Raw genomic sequence first — 22,991 nt, forward strand, 5'->3', positions numbered from 1 at the left:
CTGTCTAACCTTGTATCAGCCTCAGCCTGCCATAAGGATTCTCACTAGAAGTAAGTGCTCAGAATTATCTTAGGGCAGGCAGGAGTGGGGACAGGCCGGGGGAAAGACCTTTGAGAAAGGTCTGCTCCATTTGTTAGCAGCTGAATTATTTCACCTGCAATAGTCAAGCCACACAGCTCTTAACAGAGTTTATTAAGCGCATACTTTCCCACTTTTATAACATAAAAATATGACCTGGCATTACTCATAATTTTTGCATGCATAAGATATTTCCTGCTTTCAATTGGTCTTTGGGTTGACCTGAGCATTTTCTTTTATGATTCAGCCTTTACTGTCACTTTGTGCAGTAAGGGCTTCCAAAATTTTCTGCACACTCTTGTCTTGGAAAGGATCACTTGGAATCTGGTAATCACAGCTTTTTTTTTTTTTTTTTTTTTTTTTTTTTTTGAGAAAGCTTCTTTTCATTTCCTGAGTAATTTTAGGGTATAGAAGGTAAGAAAATAATTATCCTACATTCCATACCTTATATATTAACTTACATCTATGTATAGAAACCTTATGCATGGAACCTTAGAAAGTAAACCACCCATTTGACAGAGTATAACAAAATTTCCATCTCACGTAACAGATTTTTAGAAATATGTTTCAAAAAATGATACTGTGGCAGATTTTTTTTTTAATTTTATATCACTCTTTGGACTCTCTCCTAATTTTTCTTAAGTCAGTTCTTTCATACAAAGGCTTCTGCAAGAGACTGAATGCATGCATATCTAACTATCACAGCTAGATGAGAAATTCAGTGGGCCTGCATGGTGAATAAAACTACAGCTGGAAGGAACTCCCCCAGAAACACAGGTGTATATACTTGTAGCTCAAGTTAAAAACTGATCCTAATTTTTAGAGAACACTTTCACATGGTTTGCAAATGAAGAAGGAGAAAACAGTACCAATTTTTAAGAGGTTAAAGGAATATCTCAGAATCACAGATCACTCAGTCTTATTCAAAACCTGATGAGTTGCTAAGTGTTCTGAAAAAACCCTTAAGGTCATCCCCTTCATAATGCCCTGTTTTATCAAAAATGCCTGACTACAGCAACCCTTCTAGCTGACTTAACAGCTAGTAGCATAATCAGCACACCTGCTTGCCTACAAGATATCCCCCAAACACTCTGATGACAAACTTTGGCCTTAGTGAGGCACTTGCAGAACTGCAATCAAAATTTCTAAAATTAACTATTTATTATCAGACTAAGAGACTTGAAGTGTTGTCTTCCAGAGGTCTGATCTGAAATTGTTCTTTATTTCCTTTTTTCTTTCTTTTTTTTTTTTTAACTCTTAAAACTCTTTTAATCATAATCTCTGTAAATTATTTGACTAATGAAATAAATTATGCAATCAAAGCATCATACTGAGAGATTTATTATGCATTTTGGATGAGAGGAACTAATCTGAAGATCCATTCATTTGAGACCAGGGCATAAGGAGGAGATATGACCCTAAGACATTCATGTCTTACAAATGTATCCGTAAGGAGGAGAAATAAAGAAACATAATTCAAAGGCAAACAATCAGTGTATGTCAGGAAAGAATCTGGCTGTCAAGATTAAACCTAAGAAAGTGTCAACAATACAGGAAAATTATTAAGAACTGCTCTAGCAGGAATATTGTAAATCTGAAATGGAGCAAATTGGTTTGCTTTGTGTGTTCCTGGTGAGAGCTCAGCCAGAACACCGACTGCAGCTTGGCCAGTCTGCTTATAGCAGACAAAAGTGAATTACAGAGTCCTAAAGAGAACATAAAAAAGAAAACCTGCAATAATAGGTTTTAAAAATATGACCTAAAAGGAAAAGCTGCAGAAATTCATCAGGGTTAGTCCAGAACAGAGAAATCCTACAGGTAACAATGACAACAGCTCTCTAACATCAAAGTTGGTAAAAATACTCTGGTGATAAATAATAAACAAATATCTAATTCAGAAGCATCCTATGCTCGTCATCAGAATAGAAGGGAAGTTGTTAGAAAATCATAGAATGGCCTGGATTGAAAAGGACCACAATGACCATCTAGTTTGAACCCCCCGCTATGTGCAGTCACCAACCACCAGACCAGGCTGCCCAGAAAATGCTTAGAAAATGAAGGACGGACACCTGCTATGAAGCCTATCTCATTGAAAGGACATGAGCTAGATAAAGAGGTTTTTCTAACATTACATTTCTATTACTTACATGCATAGTTTTGTGTCTTTTATGAAAAAAAAAAAAAAGTACTGGAAAAGATTGGTATTTGCAATTTTGCCGTCAATAAAAAGTCCACATGGTTCCTGAAGTTCTTCAATTGTATTCATCATCTCCTTTCTGTATCCAGTCTACATTCTCTTGTGCCTTTAAACTCTGAAGATTGTAGCCATTTATACAGTTTTACAGGGAGAATGATAGGTATCAGTAATCTTTGATTAATAGATAAGTCACTACTGAATAAAAATTCTGCCCATTAGAAGCTTATTGACTTCCATTTTTTTTTTTAAAAAAAAGCTTTTTTTCTTAGTCATTTAAAGAGTTTGAAGAACGACTCAACCATTTTCTGCTAGTCAAAATTAATAGCTTAAATTTGTGCAGTGTTTTGCTGACTTACCCTCAGCAAAGTTCGTAGTAAACAAACAAAACAGCCACAGAAGTACTAATTAGACAACTTTTTCAAAGCACTGATTCACAGTGTACATTCATATCGTATGTCTGAGAGCCATGAAATCAAGTGCTGCTGAGGATTTGCCCATCTTTAATTACTTACCAAAGGAAAAACAAAACAAAAAACACTTTTTAACGTCGATTTTGTATGGAAATGTCAATACTGTCAATAATTTGTCTCCAGTGGTATTTTGGGAACCACAGTGTCATCTTACCATTTGGTGAATGTGACTAATAAGACTATACTATTTAAGCCATTAGGTTTGTAATTTAGCCTTGGCAGTGCTGTGCTGTATCACAAGAATACATTCCCCAAATTTAAGACTGCTTTGTGGTTTTCCTATCCCTGTAGTTACTCACTTGAGACATGTAAACAATCATACAAACATATACAACTGCCTTCTGATCACATGATAAACCTTTATAATACAAGATAGATTTCTTCTCTTTCTTTTCCCTCTGTTGCCAACCATCCTCCAGGTTTCTCCTTGATTAAGTTAATGAACCCAGTCTTTCTCAGTTAGGAATCTCTTGCTCAAAGTTGTGGAAGGAAAGGTCAAAATACATCAAGGGAAAAAAAAAAACAAACAACCAACACAGAAACACAAACCACAAATCTATTTGTTTTCTTCATCTACTGTTAATATCTCAGCCAGAAAGCTATAAGTTAGATTACATATATTCAGCTTGTCTGAATACAGAAGTAAAGAAATGGAAGAGAGGGAAGGAAGAAAACCTTTAATCACAAATACTCAAAAGCCTGCTAATTGTTAAAGGAGCAACTTGATAATAGAGATTGAAATTCAAGTGTTAAGACTCTCACAAGGGTCCTTAAAGATCATCTGATTCCAGTCCCCTGCTGTGAGCAGGATTGCCACCCACCAGATCAGGTGCCCAGGGCCTCATCCTTGAACACCTCCAGGGATGGGACACCCACAAAATCTGAGGGCAGCCTACGCCAGTGCCTCACCACCCTCTAAGTAAAAATTTCTTCCTCACATCTAACCTCAGTCTCCCCTCTTTTAGTTTAAAGCCATCACACCTCGTCCTATCACTATCAGACCATGTAAAAAATCAGTCCCTTTCCAGCTTATAAGCTCCCTTCAAGTACTGGAAGGCTACAATGAAGTCTCTTCTTCAAGCTAAACAATCCCAGCTCCTATAATCTTTCTTTGTACAAGAGGCACTCAGCCCATTGATCGTCTTTGTAGCTCTCCTCTGGACCCAGCCCAACAGCTCCACAACCTTTTTGTAATGACAGGCCTGGATACAATACTCCGGATGGGGACTCATAAGTGCAGAGGAAAATGAGGACAATCACCTCCCTTGCCTTGCTAGTCACTCATCTCAGTCGTCTTCACGATTATTTTCAATAGTCAGAATTGTGAAACTCTTTCTCTTCCAAATTTTTAGTGAAATATTCAAAGGGTGATGTGAATCTGCAATATCAAAATAAATAATACTGTCTGTCCCTCTTGGACTTCACAAAAAAAAGAAAGTTTTCCTAATAAAACTTCTCTAGAGACCTTGAAAGAAGACCTCTTTGCAGTGATAACATAGGAGAGGAGAAGCAGAAGCAGCAAATCATGAAAAGCAGACAGGAACTTTAGCCTGACTCCTGAATGAATTACCGCCTAGTGATTTTCTAGCAGGGATTGATTTTCTTTCCACTTCATCTCAGTCTGCATTCTCTACACTACACCAGTGATTCCTATGGCATTCCCAGACTAAAGAGAGTAGATATTGCCAATAGGTATACTAACGAAGTGGTGGGGCAAAAACAGTGCTCATCATTCCTCTCACCTGCAGACCAACTCTCTAGGCAGCCTTATTCTCCAGTTGTTTCACAACCAGTGGAGGGTAAGTCTGCAAAAAGGGCTGATACATTTCTTAGCATTTATTTATTTTGTTGGCAAATGCATCTCTGATCCCACATAAACAGCCTCTTCTATATGCATGGTTGGAGCAGGAGCAGAATTTACTATTCTGGCAGCACATCCCTATGTCTTCTCAAAAAGATGGTGGTGAGCCAGACAGGAGCCGGGCTCTCTCAAAAATCATCCATTTGATTAAGCTGGCCAATGTATTTTCATTTGTCTGCCATATTTACATAAAAATTATCAATCAAAATTGAGACCGTCAGCTGAGCATTCTTGTTGATATCCATATTCTGGATCTTAATTTCCCATAGAAGCTCTAATCAGGAATTGCTGAGAAGCATTTGATCAAATAACAAGGAAAGAAAGATCGTTCAAAAACAACTAATGATTTTAGATACCTCATTTTTTCATCTGAGTTCCTTTGAAAGGATCTGTTCTACGAAACACTAGAAAATATGAAACCTTACAAAACGCCTCCAACCAACAAAACAAGGCAATGCAAAACAAAACAACTCATCACATTTGAAAAGCTGGGCTGTGGCATGCTCCCGACAAAAGGCTGTTTTTGAAATTGGCACTGAGATACAAATCATATGAACTGCAGAACGCTGTCTGCCAAGATCAGCCCTCTCTGTTCTTACACTTCTTGGATGGGAATTTAATCATTCTAGCTCATAAAAGGATGCTGCATCTACAAAACAAGTCAATTTTTCTATTGTTCTCTGGCTTTAATTTCAAACACAGAGCACCGCATGCACAACAAAGTGCAAAATACTATTAAAATATTTATTTTGAAATAATGTGCTAGCTACTTGTCTCCCATTGCAGAAAAGCAAAAAGAAAATGAATTCACTGACATTTCAGTACTCAGACCTTTCTCAGTGACTCAGGGGACTTTCTGTGCCCGGCTCCAGCTTCAGCACAACATTTTCAGTGATTTGTCTGCCAAACTTTGACAGGGGTCCAATTGCAAATGTCCACACAAAAACAGAATGCAGCCTGATTATGTTTGTCAAAACTACTTTAATTACACATTAAGTTATGCACACTTGACAAATTTTGACAGTATATGGCAGCAGGGGATCCCTAACTTGTAAGATCACAAAATAAAGCCAGTTGCAAGGGGTCTTGGATGCTATAGTTGCTGGAAAATCTATTTATACCATGAACAAGTGGGGAAAAAGTTCACCCATCAGCCGGGTTCAATAAAATACCAATGTAGAAGTGGCAGCTTATCAAAGTACTGGGACTGTGTGAGCAGGACAATCCGAACTCAAGAACCTTGTCCTAGTGAGTAAAACTCTTGAATATTTATTCAAGTGAATAAATACTGTCACACAACCATTTCTCAGAAGAACGCTAAAGCTTACGAGAAATCTGGAGACAGAGTTTTGAGAATAAGTATCACTGTTGAATTCTGCGAGTTGAACAAAATCAAGTAGCATATTAACGCACATTAAAAGAGAAAGTGATGATAGTCAAATCGAAGTACTCTGGCAACATCTCTTTCTTTCTTCACAGACATTTGGCCCAACAGGAGTTTGCTGGTTCTAGAATTACAAGTGATCATCACACTAAGCATCCAAAATAATGAGCTTTTCTTAATGATTCGCACAGGGTTAGATCTGAGCTAACATATGCTCACTTGTTTCAGGATTTATACGTCTCACTCAGCATTTTCCTTGCTGCCTTCAGGTCTCTGAGTACAGGACAAATACATTCCCATCTGCTTGCTACATGAATACTCAGAGCACAAGCAGCCATTCACATCTGCATAAATAAAACTGTTCAGACTACAGTCCTATTTTCAGAATGTGTATACCAGGTTACAAAGGAAGTTAGGTGAGCTGAACTTCCGATGGAATTAATTTTTTGAAGCCCTTCTTTTTACATCTGTTCTTTTTACATCTGTTCTCATGAGGTTTTCTCATGAGAGAGGGCAGCACATACATTACATTATCACAAACATGCTGTGCTCTCTGTGTAACATGATAGTAAGGCAAACTATTTTCACCTAACAGTTTGTATTACATTATTTACTATTTGGCTTGAAGTTATTCCATCATTAAGTTACAGCTGCGGTGGACCTTCACTGGAACACAGTCCATCATGAAGCGAACATTTTTTTTATTTTTTTTTTTTAACTTTTATTGCCAGTCCACTTGCAAATGTATTCTTCTACAGGTTGTGGAAATACAGTTTCCACAGTATTTTAAGACCTCTTCTGCAGCACTCAGGAGTTTTGAAACTGTAATGTTTCAAAACTGTGCCAGCTGCATCCTGATACTCTGAATAGGACTGAACTTCTCTTTGGTGGAGCAAGAGGGATAGAGAATGTCAAAGGAATAAAAAATTGTCTAAATTCCTCTGTCGCAGATGAATTGAAGCTAAGGATTACATGCTTCAGAATCATAATACACAAGGCATAGAATATGAAAGGGTTTGATGTACATTAATTGGCTTTTAGTTCACAGAGGCTGTTGTGACCATCTAACCTTACAACCCCATTATTATTATTCTTTATATCAACATCCTGCTTTCTGCATTTTGAAGTTTGTCTAGATTATTCTCTGGAGCTGGTATTCTCTGTCTCCTTTTTGGATGGAGCTGTTCAAGAAAACGCAGCTCCAGCTGCTTCCAATTCTTCTCTGGTGTTAAACGAGGCATACCAATGCAGTATGTACCATCACAATCTGTACTCCTGCTAAAAAGTGTTTCAAGATTCAACTGTGCTGTGCACACAACTCCTGTGCAGTGACAGCTGCCCAGTCACAGTCCCCTAGCTGTCAATGTCCCAAAGCTCAATAATTGCCCATGACAAGCAGTGTAGAAGGAGAAAGAAGATGAAGGAAGGATCATAAAATACATTGGAGAACCAAAAATATGACAAAGAAAATCTGTGCAGGCATTCCGGCTCTAGTGAAGTTAACTAGAGGTCTCAAGCATATGAGTAATAACACTACAAAAAAAGAACATGTGCTTGAAGCTTAGCTACTACTATTCATCAATCTGGTTTTAAAATAGTTTGGTATTTGACAGTGACTTTGACATATATTTGTGACAGTATGTTTTACTGAATCATTTCTGGAAATCAAAGCTAGCCAAGTTTGATTTAAAAAAAAAAAAAAATAGTGAGCTTTTTCCTTTCAAAAACATCTTCATTTGAAGGTCTAGCGCTGCATGCTACTGGAAGAATGCTTGTCAGCAGTGATACCTAACGTGAAACAGATGCTTTTCCAAGATAATTTTCACTGTTATTCTTTTAGAAAGAAATGTACAGATTTACTTATCTCTCAGTGAGCTTAATTTTTTGTGAGGTATGTTTTACAAGTTCTCCTAATGTTTTATGTATGATTCACTGGCTAGCAGCTGGCAATCAGATACCTAGACCAGCCCTTGTGAGTCAGTTGTTCAAGGACAGCTCAGTTCAGGCTAATGGCTTACGGAAGTTAATGTAAGATGAACGCTATATTAATAGGGTTCCCAGTACGCAGCTACCTAATCCTGTCAGAAAACCTCTGCAGGTGAGTCAAAAACAGAGTCAAATTCATCCTCCCAGCCTTAAAATCTTCATAAACAAGAGGAAATGTACAGTAACATGGTGCTGGAAGCCCAGCAATGCAGAAAAAAATTTTTAATCTTTAACCCAATACCAATGCTTATCACCACGTTCATTGTCTTGAACATCATCACGTTTTTTTCTGAAGGTATAAGATTTCATTGTATTTTTTTCACAGACCTTTTTTCTCTGCTCCTCATATAGACCTAACACTCTACCAATGCAATCAGTGAGAATTTTGAAGTTGATATGCATGGAAAAAATAATAGCTTTATACCTATTGCATTACAGTTTCAAGTAACGTTAGACCAAGTAACATTAGAATGCTGACTCTTCTACTTCATACAAGAAAGCAAGTTGTTAAGAAAGGTGTAGAATAAGGAAACTCAACACAAGTCAGAGACTCAAGCTCTCAACAAGATTAATTTAGTGGCATTCAAGTCAGTATTCAGTGCACAGAAATAATTTTGTAAACAATATTGTACTTTTACTTTAAAAAAAAATGGTTTCTGAGCAGATAATAAAGGGTTTTTTTTTAATTTTATTTCTTAAAAAGAGTAAAGATGAGAATTAAAAACATCTCTAAATGGTTTCATATAAAACAGTATTAAAATACAAGTCCCTTCTCCAACAGGAGTTTATAAAACCTTCACTTGAGTTCTTTAGGGAAAAAAAACAACAGATCTCTCTTGCATTAAACCTGAGTGATGCTGGGGGGATTGCTACTAGCTAAAAGGTTTGTTAGGATATGGACTGGAACGTATTACAAATGGCTTTTTACTGAATATCAATGCTGTATTATTGATAATGAGGGATTTGCTGACTGTTTACCACTGACATTTTGAGAAGTTGTTCTGTAATCCAAAATGATCTCCTATGATACAGTGCTCATTTTTAAGCTAGGATCTAGAGGGAAAAGAGCAGGCACTCTGCACAAAATGACATTTTGATGTGCTCCGAAGAGTTATTAGAGGACTTATTTCCAAAGTAGCAGGACAGATTAGAAAATACAGAAGGACAGTATTATTACAGATTGGCTGTTCTCAGACAGTTCCTAAGATTTTATACAAAGCACAAGTGTTCAGATGCTCCTCTGAAATTTTTTTCAAGGAATTCAAGAATGGGGTTCATCTGATTTATTCACAGAAAGATCTTGCTTCTCATCCTTTATGTGTCTCCTTCTATCAGACACTTAAGTTGGAAAATTAAGATTAAAAGCAGACATGCACAGATTTCCAGGAGTTTTGGATTAGGTAGGGCACTGGAAGAGCATTGTTATAGCACTCAGTTCAAAACTAATAAAAACCAAGAGCTTATAAGAATCTCAGAAGACAGCAGAAGAGGAAACAAAGAGGTATTCCTAAATTTCAAGAGTTCAGTACTATTCAGGATAAAAACAAAGAATTCAGCTTGCCTGAAATTGCTTTCCTTTACTTAATCAAATTGTTTGTCCAGTGTTTTTCCTCTTTACTTTTTCTACAATGAAGAATTTTGAACAATTCTGGTGGCTGTGAGAGGTTTCAAGCACATATTAATGGTACACTCAAATGACTACAACTTACTGGCAAACACTTGTGCTTTCTAAGCTGTGGGGGAAAAGAAAAGAGATAGAAAAAAAGAAAAAAAAATAAAGCAGGAGAATCATATAGGGATGATATAGGTCTTTGAGAGAAGAGAAGCAGAGGACCCTGCTGTCAGGAAACTGAGGAAGAATTGAACAAGGACCCTGAAGCAGTTCATAGGCTGTTTTGCAATAATTAGCTGTTAAATTCTTGCAGAAAATATGATCCACTTGCCCCTTTTATAGCCTTACAATTCCTACTGATGAGAGATTCTCACGATGTGTGTAGAAATAAATTATCCAGAAATGCTAAAGCTTTGTGACTCAACGTACGCTCCACATTTTCCAAGTCTTTGCAACTACACTGTATCTTAACTTTTCCAAAATGATAGATATCTACTGTATGCATTAAGTCACATAGAATATCAAAGACTTCTCAGCTTAGCCACTTTTATGTGGGTGCCAAAAGATGAATTCAGAAACCCAGATCAGAACAAGCAAATACGAAAATTACAACCATTTAATATTTTACAACACAATATAATGCAATAATTTGCATACTTCTTTAGGAAGTAGAAGACCACTGGCAAAACTACAAAGAAGATAGTGATGTCACACCACAAATTCACAGCCTAAAATGAAAGATCTCCATCAAGGAAATAAATAACATCAGTCTACTAGCCTTCCTGAGACAGGACGTCTCTGTGATACTAATATAAATTCATTGAGTAGATATGTATCTATTGCAATATTTATTCATTTTCCTGTTGTCAGCAGTGACAGATTGTTTCCTTACTCCCTTTGGTTTGAAATTGACTTTTTTTTTTTTTTTTTAATATCTCTTGTAACACTTTCGCAGTTGTACCTGCAACTGTTACAGAAATCATAGCAACTGTGTTTTATCAGACACAAAACAGCAGTCACTACAAAGCACTGAGCTTAAAGAAGGCAAAATTCTCCAGGATTTTCACCAAAAAAATGGACAAGCTGACTTCTGAAGAGGCTTCCATGACTCTCCAGAAGCAGCTTTTGGGTCAGCTTGCAGTCAGTGTTGCTTAAGGAAAGAGAAATCCCACCACTGCCACAGATGTGGCACATAAAGACACGGTTTAGTTGGCATGGTAGTGATGGGTGAACAGTTGGATCTGATGATCTTAAAGGTCTTTTCCAACCTCCCATGATTCTACAAATAAGCTAAAGTTCAGTCTTAAACAAATCCCCACCAAGCAGTTAAAACCAACATGCAACACGTGGGTATTCTTGTTTCAAACATCATGCAATAGCTATCCTAAATACCAGCACAGTTACCTTGACAATGGTGGGAAGCTAAGTCAAGAGTAAAAACAAAACACAAACCTCACCTTACAGTCTGAATGTTTCTGGAAAACGGGCTCCTTCCTTCAGCTTGAGGCAGCATGGCAGCGTGCTTCCTTACTGTCCTCCCCATTTCTACAGTCCAAACTGGGCAAGTCCTCTTCAGAGGATGGAGAACCACAAACCAAAGTAATTCAGTGTGCTCTTGTGCATTTCCTACTTATATTTCACCAGCTTTATTCTGTCAGTCTGCAGTTGTCAGAGAAAGAGTTATCCTTCCAGATTTTGAGAACTTCACTTGATAATGAAATAGGTAAAGCAGTGTTAATTCAGCCTCAAGTAGGAGCTCTGTTCCATTAAAATTTCATTGATTTGCTGCTGATATAAAACGAACCACCAAAGACATTGATAAAAAAGCTTTGTAAGGGGATATGGCAAGTGATCATCAATTACTAAAGTGTAACTTGAAATGAATTTTAGCACCGTGTTGAGATGCAGACACCATCTTAAAACAGAGCGTTAGCCAGCAAGCAGGCTTCTCCTTCACTGTTGTGAATTTAGTTCATTATTAATAGGGCTGAAGGAGAAAAAGACAGAGATTTAAATTAAAAAAAGCCCTGACGCCTGTTAATTTATCTGCAGCCTGTGGCCCAAAGTAAAAAGCATCCAAGCCTTTTCAAATCACCCTGAGTGCTTGGCAGATGGAATATTTTTAGCCCATTGGATTTTGAACAACTTCTAAGAACAGCTAGGTTAGCACTTCACGACTGTGTGTGGTGCTGTAGAACAGAATAAATAAAAAATGACCTGGCTTTGAAATCCTTATTACCCATTTGTTTCTCACAGACTTCAACAAATTGTTCAAATCTCTGCTCACCAATAGGAAAAAGATGGCTGCAGCAGTTTCGTAAAGCTTCCTTTTAGTCCTTTGCAAACTGGCTGTTATTTAAAGCAGAGAGGAAAAAATCCTTTTTTTCTTTCCTATCAGGAAAGCATTTCAAGATTTCAAACATTTTTTCATTCTCTGATAAACCTACATACCCTCAAGTAACCAATGATCTTTCACAGAGAATCTGATACCAGCCTGATCTGGAACTCTGAAATCAAAGTTCCTTTTCCTATATGATGATGGCTATTCTGTAGGATGCACATCCACACGTAACATATCTTTATATAAAAATTACACGCAAAATCTCAGTTGAGAAATTCCAATGTACACTGTATGTAAAAAATTTCTCATTTAGGTGGATTTTGTTTATTTTTTTGTTTTTAAATATTTACTATTTGCATGTAACCTGTTCACTGCAAATGTTTCATCGAACATTTGGCTGTGTAGTCAGAACTTTGTATTTCTTAATCAGAACCCTTCATCCATGAGGAGAGTGCTGTTGTGATTAGTCACAATGACAACTTAGAAAATTATATCTTTTCTCCAACAGAAAGTTAATTAATAGGCTTAGCCTTTTACATAACTACAGCATAGATAGTGTAGTCCACTTTCTAAGAAATTGGAATAGTATTTTTAATTTCCAGTGTATTACTTATCATTTCTCTTAATGATTTTTCAGCACTCAAAACTAAGAGCATAAATTGAAATCATACCAAAAAGATCCAAGTATTTAATACAAAATATTCAAAATCGTGATGGATATTGTTGTTTTTTTTTTTTTTTTCCTGAATCATCTAACTTGCTAGCTTGATTTTTTTCTGAAGAAAACTCTACTTGGGGTCTTATTTAAGCCTTCATATATACACTTCAGTTGTCAACTCAGATTATTTAATGGGCTTGAAGTTCTGAATAGCTATTCACTGCGTATTTCCAGTCCTCCTTAAAAGGAAAATAAGGAGCAAATGGATACCTATTCAAATTTCAAAAACACTGAATATCTGTATTGACTTTGGTGCCTAACGCAACACATTTTTGAGAACTTAGTAAAGCATAGAAATAGTTTGAGATAAACTTTTGCATACTTCTCATATTTTCTCCAGTAAAAAATGCCTGTAGATACTTCGAAGCTATTTAATTATAAAACATGGCTATGTTTAGAAAAGCTTTGAATATTTCAAAAATAGGACAGTTTTGAAAATGTCAATGCAAGGTTTTAAAAAAACATTTCTTTCTGGGAAAAATGAAGGGTGAATGTAAGAATTGCCACATGAATTCCAGTGGATGTTGTGGTTGCTCGGCATTGGAACTGGGTGAAAATTTTTGACCCACACAACAGTTTACTCATATGCACAGCACTTATCGGCTTGTTGTCTTGTTGGTTTCTTTAAGTGCAAATAAGTTGCCGCGCAGCACATAGCAGACCAAAATTCAAAACAGATCAACCAGCACGCTGTGAATGCAGCACTGAAGAAGTAACAAAATACTGCCTAACAGACCAGAACTGTGTGCATTTAGCCATTGCTTTCTGATTTTTTTTCTCAGATACTCTGAGATAAAAAGTTAATGGTAAAAATGATAACATCTTACATACTGCAGTACATCCTTCATGAAGTTGGACTGCTATCACAAACAAGAGGGGTTTGAGAACTAAGAAGAAAGCACAACAGGTTATCTAAGAGTGGTGCAATGTTTAGTGTAGGCCTCTGAAATGATTTCCTGTAGTATTTAAGTCCATTATTAAGTTTAATCTCCTAGATGAGTTTCTGTTTTTTTATGACATGGACAGCATTTCCTACAAGAGAGGAGTATAACCTGGGACAGCTTTATTCCTTGTTGAATTTCAAGTGCTATAAAAATGACAAAATTTCATTATGGTTTATGTGGTGAGCAGTGTTTATCTCCTACATTCTCATATCCCAGCAGTTATGTACAATAAATCTAAAAATTCTCTGCCAAATACCACATAGTAATGCATAATAATTTGCCTGCGAGAACTATTTCTGATTTCCCTTTCAGGCAATCTACACCCCAGGAATCTCTGGAATAATAGAAATAGCAATAATATTGCACATGACTTCACATGGATTCAGCATTAATGACAAGAAAAGGAACTTCTACAGAACAAGGATATGTAAACACTCCTAGCTCTACATAGATATACAAATATACAATATAACAAATATACAAATCTACAAATAACTATACAAACTGTCGTTACCGTATTCTTCATCTAGATTTTCACTTACTCTTTCCACACAATACTTTCATACCACTCTCGGAATACCTACTGTTACTCATTCAACTCCATTTGGGAGTTATATGCTGTTTGAGTATTTTCCTGTTGCTGTTGTATAAAAGTAATGTCAGTAAGTCTCACCCTAGATCCTCTGAATGCTAAGCAGGTAAAACACCGTGTCTTATGAAATATTAAATGCAAGACTTGGCCAACTGTTATATGTAAAACTCTGTGAAATAAAGACAATCTGAGCTCCTTTTCTTTCCTATTCTCTAAATTGTTCATGAGTGCATGACCTTCTTACACACAGAATTCTCATTAAAACTGAGTACAGGGCAGAAATGGCAGCAGAACTTTAAAGGAGAACTTTAAATGTGCTAAGTGTTTCCTTCACACACACACGTCAAAAGGACACAATTAAGACCAAACTAATATCCAACATCTTTTAAACTGATTTATTCTCCATAAGAAAAATCAAATATCAACGTTTAATAAAGATACTATAAAATTGTTACCTTAATTTAAAACTACTGGAAGAAATTCCAAGGGAATAGAAACAAAATTCACTGAAGGCTCCAGCCTAGTAGAAAATTTGCATTAGCTATGGATCATAATGTAAGTGTACAAGCTACAGGACTAATTGCTAGCAGTAAACAAATATTTGAAGAGGTTTCATGCAGCACTTGCATGGCAAGAAACTAGCTATAAAAATCAATTAAGTATCATTATCATCAGACAGTATGTCAAAAGATTCATCTCAGGAAACACAAATCAAACATCTGGTCAAGTGCAAACACATCATTCTGTAACTGATAGCCCAGCCAGGGACACGTTATTACTTCACAGAGGTCACTAACCCCATTCTCTCAAGAATAAAAAAAGAAATCCTAAAGCAAAGGCAGAATAAGACAGAAAAGAAAGCCAGTCTTTGAAAATCATTGAAAAACAGACTCAAACTAGTAAAAGATGCAAATAAATTCACTAACAGAAAAGAAGAAAAAAATGTTATCTCATTGTGAACAGCCCTTTTTCACTTGAGATCAAGTTTGTTTTGTTGCATTAAATAAAGAGAAGAATTCAGACTGCAGTGAAATGCGGTGTAACTCCATTAATGCTCTGCAGCCAGGCTTGCGGGGGCTTAGGGGAATGAACAGAAGCAGATCTCTAGTTCTGAAAACTGAATTGTTTTACTGTCGTCAGTGTGTTAACCCTGGTTCACTTCGGCAGAGAAATGTGTTTTCAGGATTTGATTCAAAGCCATTGAAATCTAGTGGAAATTCTCACTCTGAATTCATGGTGTATATGAACAGTTTCTACTCAGTAAGTCTGAAACTAATCGCCACTTCAGCTAGCATTTTTACGTAGATATCTGTTGAGGCAGGAGCTATCTTTTGTTCAACACTTCATCAGCACAAAAAGGATAGTTTGGGTTATGCTTTTATGCAAGTAGTAATATGTAAATACGCTCATTCTAGATAATTGTTTCATTACAGTAATTATAGGAGATAATAGACTACCACCTATCTTCTTTGAGGAGCCTTGAAAATCTCATCCATGACTACTGTCAATTCCTTTCTTGATTTTTGCTCTTCCTTACAGGAGACATCAATAGCAAATAGGAAATATCTATGTATGCACATACAACAGATTAAAACAAAACTAGAAAGAACAAATTCAAGAAAAAGTAAGAATAAATCCTCAGGAGCTGCTTTTTCAAAGATGTGTGCAAGCAAGCATGGGAACTTGCATGCCATTTATCTATTGCTATCAAACAGACATAAAGAAAAGTGTTTAAAAGTTTTCCTTATTGCTGTAACATTTTTCCCTGTGAAACAGAATTACTGTAGTAGGTCTCTCATATTCCCTGTGGTCTCACTGACAAAAAAGAAGGCCTGGCAATTTTATAATGAAAATCCATAACACCTACCTTGTATGACCCAATAATAGCTACTGATAGAAAAACATATCAGAAAGCGAGGCTTAAAGGTCACTGCAAAAAAGAATAAAACTGCCCATTCTAGACAATGAAACTGCAGCAGAGGAAAAAATTTTGTACACGGAGATGAACAGCTTCAGAAAACAGCAAATGTAGAGGTAGACAGGATAGAGCAGATACAGTGTTCAAGGCTTTAAAATGGACCAGGCCAACTCTTGTGAAAGGTACACTGAGCTCAAACTCACCTTACTGCTGAAAGCTCTGAGGCAGCAGTGCCTACTCTTCCTCCAAGGGCAGCAAACTGCTAAAATGCTTCCAAAACTATGAGATAAGCACATTTTCCCCTATTATTTATCAGTGTATATTTTCCCCCTTTTTTTCTTTTTTTTATCAGTGCAGACAGCAACTGCACATCTCTACCAAGGAAAGTTTCTGTTCTTAATTTCTCCTTGCTATGATCTCCCTTTGTTTCTTTCAAAATTTATCTTCAGTCAAGTTGCACTCTATTTCACTGCTGCTGCTGCTGCTTCTTGTTATATATTGTCGAGTTTTTCTTTGCTGATTCTCTATGAATTGGCTAGTTGTTTTTCATTGTTTCTGTGAAGCTATGGAAAAAAAGCAATTCCTTTATTTGAGAATTCTGACATTTATTAGCATAATAAACTTCTCAGATGAAATTGCAGTTTTCCAGACAGCAATTTCATTTGCAGAGGAACTTAAAAGAAATTTATTTTAAAGCCAGGTAAAAAGTAGAACGAGAAGTGGATGGAATCAGCAGAAAAATTAACAAAACTAAGGAAATGTAGTCCCAAGTGAAAATGATGAGGCTGTTATGATGTTGACTACATCAGAACAGGACACATAGGATAAAAAGCTATATGTCCAAGCCTTCTTATCCCTAAAATAAGCAAGTAAATAAATAAATAAAGGGAAGATGCTGAGAACTTTTTAATTAGAAATTAATTGAACTATTCTCAACAGTCTCTGTGAATGTCAATTTCTTTCTTCAACATTCTGGCCTCAGAAATATGTATGGGTACTTACAAGTATGGATACTTACCTCTGAAAGGTAAGAAAGCAGCTAATAGATACGGGGGCTCTTCGGAGGGTTTAGATAGCTCTTACTGAATGTTCTATTGAGGGCAGAGGGAAAGGCAGCTTACTTATGGCTTCTACAGTGTCCATATTTGAAATGCACAGTGAATCACCACTGTGCTGAGCTCCATGTTCCGGAGCACTGTTGTCCCAGATGAGACATACCATACCAGGCTTCTTCTTTAACAGAGATCATAGATTGTACGAGAGGAGTTAATTAAGTCTACATTCAGAATTGCAGAGCTATATTCCATCCAGACCATGGTGATCTGTAGAGGACCATACTTTTAAAAAAATCCAAGACACCCTAGGTATCTTGGCTCTTTATCTAGCTTCCAAGTCACTTGGTATCTCAAGAGATCAGCTGCAGCTAAATCATGTCCTATCTCAGAAAACTCAGTTGCTGTGAAAAGCCCAGATGTCTTATCTGGGAACTGTACACTAAGAGCAACTCCAGCTAATAAACATTGCTTACATACTGCATTTCCTGAATTGATTGAGGTGTTACAGTAACCACTTACAGCTCAGCCAAGGAAGAAATCTAGTACTAGAGCATAGTAAAAGTAGGAATCTCCAGCATGTATCTCATACATCAGAAAAAAACCTAAACATGACAAGGTCAGTATGAGTCGTAGTTGCTGCTACAAATCAAATAGTGGTTACGAGAATAACAAGTTTATTCTGAACTGATCGTTTTTTTGTACTGTAGAATTCCTTCCAAGGCAGCTCAACTGCATGTAATTGTAAACAGAATGAGAGTGACTGTTCCGACTGTCTCTGCTGCAGTGAACTTTGTCAGTCTGTATTGAAAAGCAGGATACAAAGACTCCAGCTATATCTAATCATTTGAGCAATCACAAACTGGAAAAGGACATGTTAAGACTGCATCGCTTGCTTCCAAAAGTGCACAACTGAGTGAAGAGATCATCAATAAAAACTGACAAATTTTGCTTTGGAATAAAGAGCCTGTTCAACAATATTGGTACATTACACAAGGCTCAACGAATAGTTCCCAGCCATACTTCAATCTGTTAAAAGTATATGATTTTGCATTTTCAATCTTAAACGTCAGGAAAATTAGGACAGCAACTTAGCTTTCACTACAATTGGCCACAACCTTTTAAAAATTCCTGGAAATAGTCCTCATCTGTAATCTGTCAGTAGTTTTTCATCTTTAAAAAGCTTGCAATATGAATAATCTTGATAAATCACATGTGAAGCAGAAACATTTGGGGTCTTCTAATGAGGATACTCTTTGGCCACAAGACCAGTGGCTTATAAAGTCTGTTAATTACTTTTTGGTGTTTACTTTTGTGGCTATCTATTATTACTGCAGCTACCCAGAACACATTTCAATGAATCCTGATTACTCAAATAAAGGGCTGTAGTCTGGTGGATTCTTCTGCTGTCCGCACGGCTCCAGTAGCAGCTCCCCACCTGAGGATGTGATGATTTCTTCCTAGAAAGATAAAACAAATTAGAGTATAATTCATAGACATCTAAGTCTTTCCCTGAATTCTAAGAAAAGCTGATAGCGTTAAAAAAAATCACTTGTTTGGTAATCAGCTACAAAGCATCCTTTATAAAAATAAATAAAGATCAGCTAAGGGATCCTATCAACTATGTATTTTCTTCTTGCTTTATTTCGTATTTATGTCAGTGATAAATTGTGCCAGTATCAAACAGGTATCAAATTGGTATCAAATAGCTGATGCACCAAAAATGCTGTGATTTGACTCACCTCTAAGTTGCTATGCTAAGACAAACAGCTATAGATGCATTAAAGTGTTCTCAGTGATTAATTTAACAGACATAGCGGTCCTACTGAGCTACTCCCACAGCCTCTGTGATGCTGGAAACTTTCCCAAGAAGACTGAGCAAGAGCTCAATGCTGAGTGCTCACACACAACAGCCTAACAACTTTCTGGCTGACAAGCAGAAGATAGTAATCTTGCTAAGGTAAAAATAATTTTAAAAATAGCACCTCTTTTCATCAATTAGATATCCACATGACAAACCTGTAATCCTAGTAATTGATCACTAAGATGAATAATAATAATAAGGAACTTACTAAAACAGTAGAGAAAAGTGGTCTTTGCATTACTTCTATAGTAACGATAATTCATTTTTGTTATTGCATAAGTTGGGGATTTACACATGTACTGTTACTGACTGCAATGGCATAAAACTTGATTCAAGTTTTAGGCCTAAATTTTTCAAAAGGGATCCAGTTTCCATTAAAATGCAGTGGAAATTTGGTGCCTGGTTTCCTCAGAACGCATGCAGAGTCCAAGATGCAGTTCCACCCAAGTCACTCATCAGGCTAAGTTCAGAAAATTCATTACTCAAATTATATACTTTTGAGAAAGTTCTGAGAAAGCAAATACAAGGATTTAGCAATTACGTGGGATATATTATTGCTGCTTGCTGCACAATACATGGGTGCAAAGAACTGAAAATGGAAATTTACATTCTTTCTGCAAGATATTTGTTCTTCCCATTAACAACCAGTGGAGTGATTTCTTGGTGTTGACTTTTTTAATTGAAATGAAGCAGTTGTAAATGAATAAGCGCTAATAACTGAAGGACTAGTTATGCCAGCCTTGCTCATTTTGATTGAAAGTCAAAAGGAACCTTCAAGAAGTTTTGGCATCTTTTGGGTTAGGAAGCTCTACTCTTGGCAAAAACAGTAATGAGGAAGCAGCAATTCCTCAAATAATACAGCAATAGCTGGAAGAGAAAGGTTTTTGATTTGGAGAAATCAAAATTGCATAGCCAGTTACCAAAAGGCTGTAGGGCACTTGGCAATGTACATCACCAGGATGGGCAGGCAGAGAAGCTTCTGAGGAAACCATATGAGAGAGAAGATAAGAAGCCTGCAGAACTGGTTGTCAAAGGGAGCAGTTTTAACGTAGCTGTTAAGCTAGACACTTAAAAGAGAACTGTGTGGTGACATTAAAGGTGAAGGAGTTACTCTGATAGGCCTAATATAGGGGGAACTAATATCTATTATCAAGGGATATCTAAAAAAACCTTTAAACATAGGGAACTAAAAGCTATTCAGCTTCTGAAAAGTACTCTACTGCTGTCTGTAAATAGATAGGTTTCTAGTACAGCAATTGCCTAGGATGAGAAAAGTCATAACAAAAACAGAACAAATACATCATTTTCAGTCAACCTGAATGAGTTTGGGATTTTCCGCCCTTGATGACCATCTATGTTTCTATGAAGCATATCACACTATAATTCCTCTTCCTTCATAAAATGCAAATTCTGAGAAACTCAACTTCATTTTGTTAAACCAATAAAATCCAAAAGAATTGACTTACAGTATGCTGTACTGCTAATAACAGTTGTAATTTAAGGAATGCAGCTCCAGGTTTGACGGAAGAGAAGTTGCAAACTAAGTGAAATGCCAAAGATTCAGAATGGAAGGGAGATTAGAAGAAAAATAATCTCTGCTTAGTGTCTGTGAGACTGAATATTGGAAAAATTAAATGCTGTGAATGAAAGAACAAAAAAAAATAATAGAATTAGTTTGAAGTATGAGTGAAAAAATGATAAGGGGGTAAAAAGATGAAAAAAGAAAAAGGACAGAAAAATAGAAAAGAGGTTGAAGAGAAACTGAAAGCTAGACAGCTTTCAGTAAGAGAGAAAAAGAGAATTAAAACTGATGAAGAGGATGGAGAAAGAGATGAGATGAAAACAGCCTATGCTACCAGAAACAGCGCTAATATTTCGTCTCCTTTTGCTAAACAGGAAACAAGAGTTACAGACAAAGTAATTCAAATCTATCTAAACTCAGGTAAGACCTCAATTAAGTTACTCTCATCAAGTCATTTTGGATGATAAGGAACAACTCTTAGCACCTCCCTACAACAGAAAACCTCCATATTCCTTTCTTTCCTGCAGTGCTCCACTGCTCTGCTTTAGCACATTACAGCCCTCACATCAAAGGCTAAAAATGCTGAAATTTCATTAAAAGACCTTTCCCGTGGTATTTCTCATGCAATTCTGTAAAGCAAGGAGGCTCAAAAAGTGTTCGTTCTCTCAACCCTTACTAGTCTGTTTTTTGCCTATGAAAGTACAAATGGCATAAGACTCCGCTTAGAAGAAAACACAAACAAGAGATGTCTGCAGAGAAAGGAGAACAGCTTTCTGATTCACTGCAACAAAAGATACCGACTATAAATGTTAAAGCAAGGCTTACTCTAGAATACATACACACACATATATTCCTTTCCTTGCTATCCTTACTTCTCTCTAGTGTGGTTTCAAATTACATGGCTACTCTTTAAATTATTAATGACCTCCACTCAACTATTGATCTCTACCTAGTGAGTGTTACCTTGTGAAAATCAATAAGGTCTGTCAGTGTTGCATGTCGGTTTGGATCTACCCCCAAGAAACTGTAGAAATCCCCCGAAGCATCAACCAAGAAGTGTTTGAACCCGCTTTGTTGGCGATAAGACAATGCGTAGCCCCAGATTTTCTCACTGACTCGCACCAGGAATGTTCCTTCAGATTTATTCATCAGCAGCTCTTCTGCCTCCTGGCGGCTAATAATGCCTGGCAAAGAAAAAAAGCTGCAGTTAAGATGACAACAGATTGGCAGAACTTAGCAGAACCAATGAAACAATTGCAGAGTATAAGTAAAATTAAAATTGCTTAGCTTCTTAATATTCAAATGATTGTAGGAGGAGTTACAGCTATGGAGACTACATAACTGCTATCTGCTTTTGAGAGTTAGCTATAGAAGATGTGATGGTGTTGCATTAGATATGTCTTTAAACTATCTGGTTAAGAATCACTTTTTCCCACTTTACCACACTTTCAGAGGAGGTGCATAAACACAACTGGTACATCAGACACGTGGTTTGTGAACAAGAGATCATTTATTAGAACTAGCACAATTTGGCGTTGCAATTTGAACCTGAACTATCTCGCTGATATTTGTGATTGCATTGCTATGCTTCTGACTTTCAAGTGTTTCAACAGATCCTAAGGAATGAAAACTATGCCAGTGCCTGAAGTGCCTGAAGAAAAAGCATTTTGCTAGGGTTTTCTTCACCCAACAACTTGTTTCAGATGCATACAGATAAACTGGAGCAAAAATAAACTGGCTCTGGGCAGCCTGGTCTAGTGGTTGGCAATCCTGCCCACAGCAGGGGGGTGGAAACTAGATGAACACTGAGGTCTTTTTCAACCCAGGCCATTCTATGATTCTATGATTGTATGAAACCAAATCCTGCAGCTATCAGAACTGTTAACAGAGATGAATGTATTAGGTTATCTGGTCACAGGCTTGCTTTTCTAGGAAATGCTGTTACAGAGGAGAACAAAAAACAAAGATTGCAGTCCTCTTCTTTTAGCCTTAAGTTCAGAGTAATAGCCTCCTTTAATTAAAATATCTGTAGCCATGAACTAGATACAAACACAAATAAGTGGATATTGGATACATTAATCATAGTTGAGCTAGTGTTTATGGCTCATAATGAACAATAATGAGTTATGCACCTTGCACTAGAAAAAGACAAAATTTTGTGAAGCTTCTTGCAGTACATAGCTGTCATCCTGTGGTTTTATGCTATTTTTCCCCCTGAGCCAACCTAACTTCCTAGAAAATGTGTCAGGGAAAAAGCTCTCAATATCCTGGTCACTAACTGTTTGCTTTTTACATTCCCCCTCCCTGAATTCATTTCTTTGCTGTATGACAAACCTATTTCTCAGGAAACAAGAAGGATTACAAATTCAGATCAGTAAGCAAAGGAGAAAGTTTAACAACAGCAGAGCTTTCAACTTTCCCATTTTATTCTTATGTGCTGGATACATCCTCA

The 22,991-nt window shown here is 36.7% G+C and overlaps 1 protein-coding gene across 2 annotated transcripts in view; it reads right to left on the minus strand.

Annotated features, from left to right (window-relative positions):
• Positions 1-14,564: 14,564 nt before the first annotated feature.
• SH2D4B (SH2 domain containing 4B) overlaps positions 14,565-22,991 on the minus strand; it is a 68,269-nt gene continuing 59,842 nt past the window's right edge. Inside the window, exons 7-8 of one of the 2 annotated variants that reach the window (XM_003207781.5) lie at positions 21,503-21,723; positions 14,565-18,613 (exon numbers count right to left, since the gene is read on the minus strand). In XM_003207781.5, coding sequence (XP_003207829.2) covers positions 18,521-18,613; positions 21,503-21,723 — 314 coding nt within the window. In that variant the 3' untranslated portion in view covers positions 14,565-18,520. Of the gene's footprint in view, positions 18,614-21,501; positions 21,724-22,991 lie in introns of those variants that run through there. The other variant, XR_014884695.1, reaches the window with a different exon arrangement.

Source organism: Meleagris gallopavo, chromosome 8 (assembly GCF_905368555.1).
Source record: "Meleagris gallopavo chromosome 8, MGAL_WU_HG_1.1, whole genome shotgun sequence".
NCBI lineage: Eukaryota > Metazoa > Chordata > Aves > Galliformes > Phasianidae > Meleagris > Meleagris gallopavo.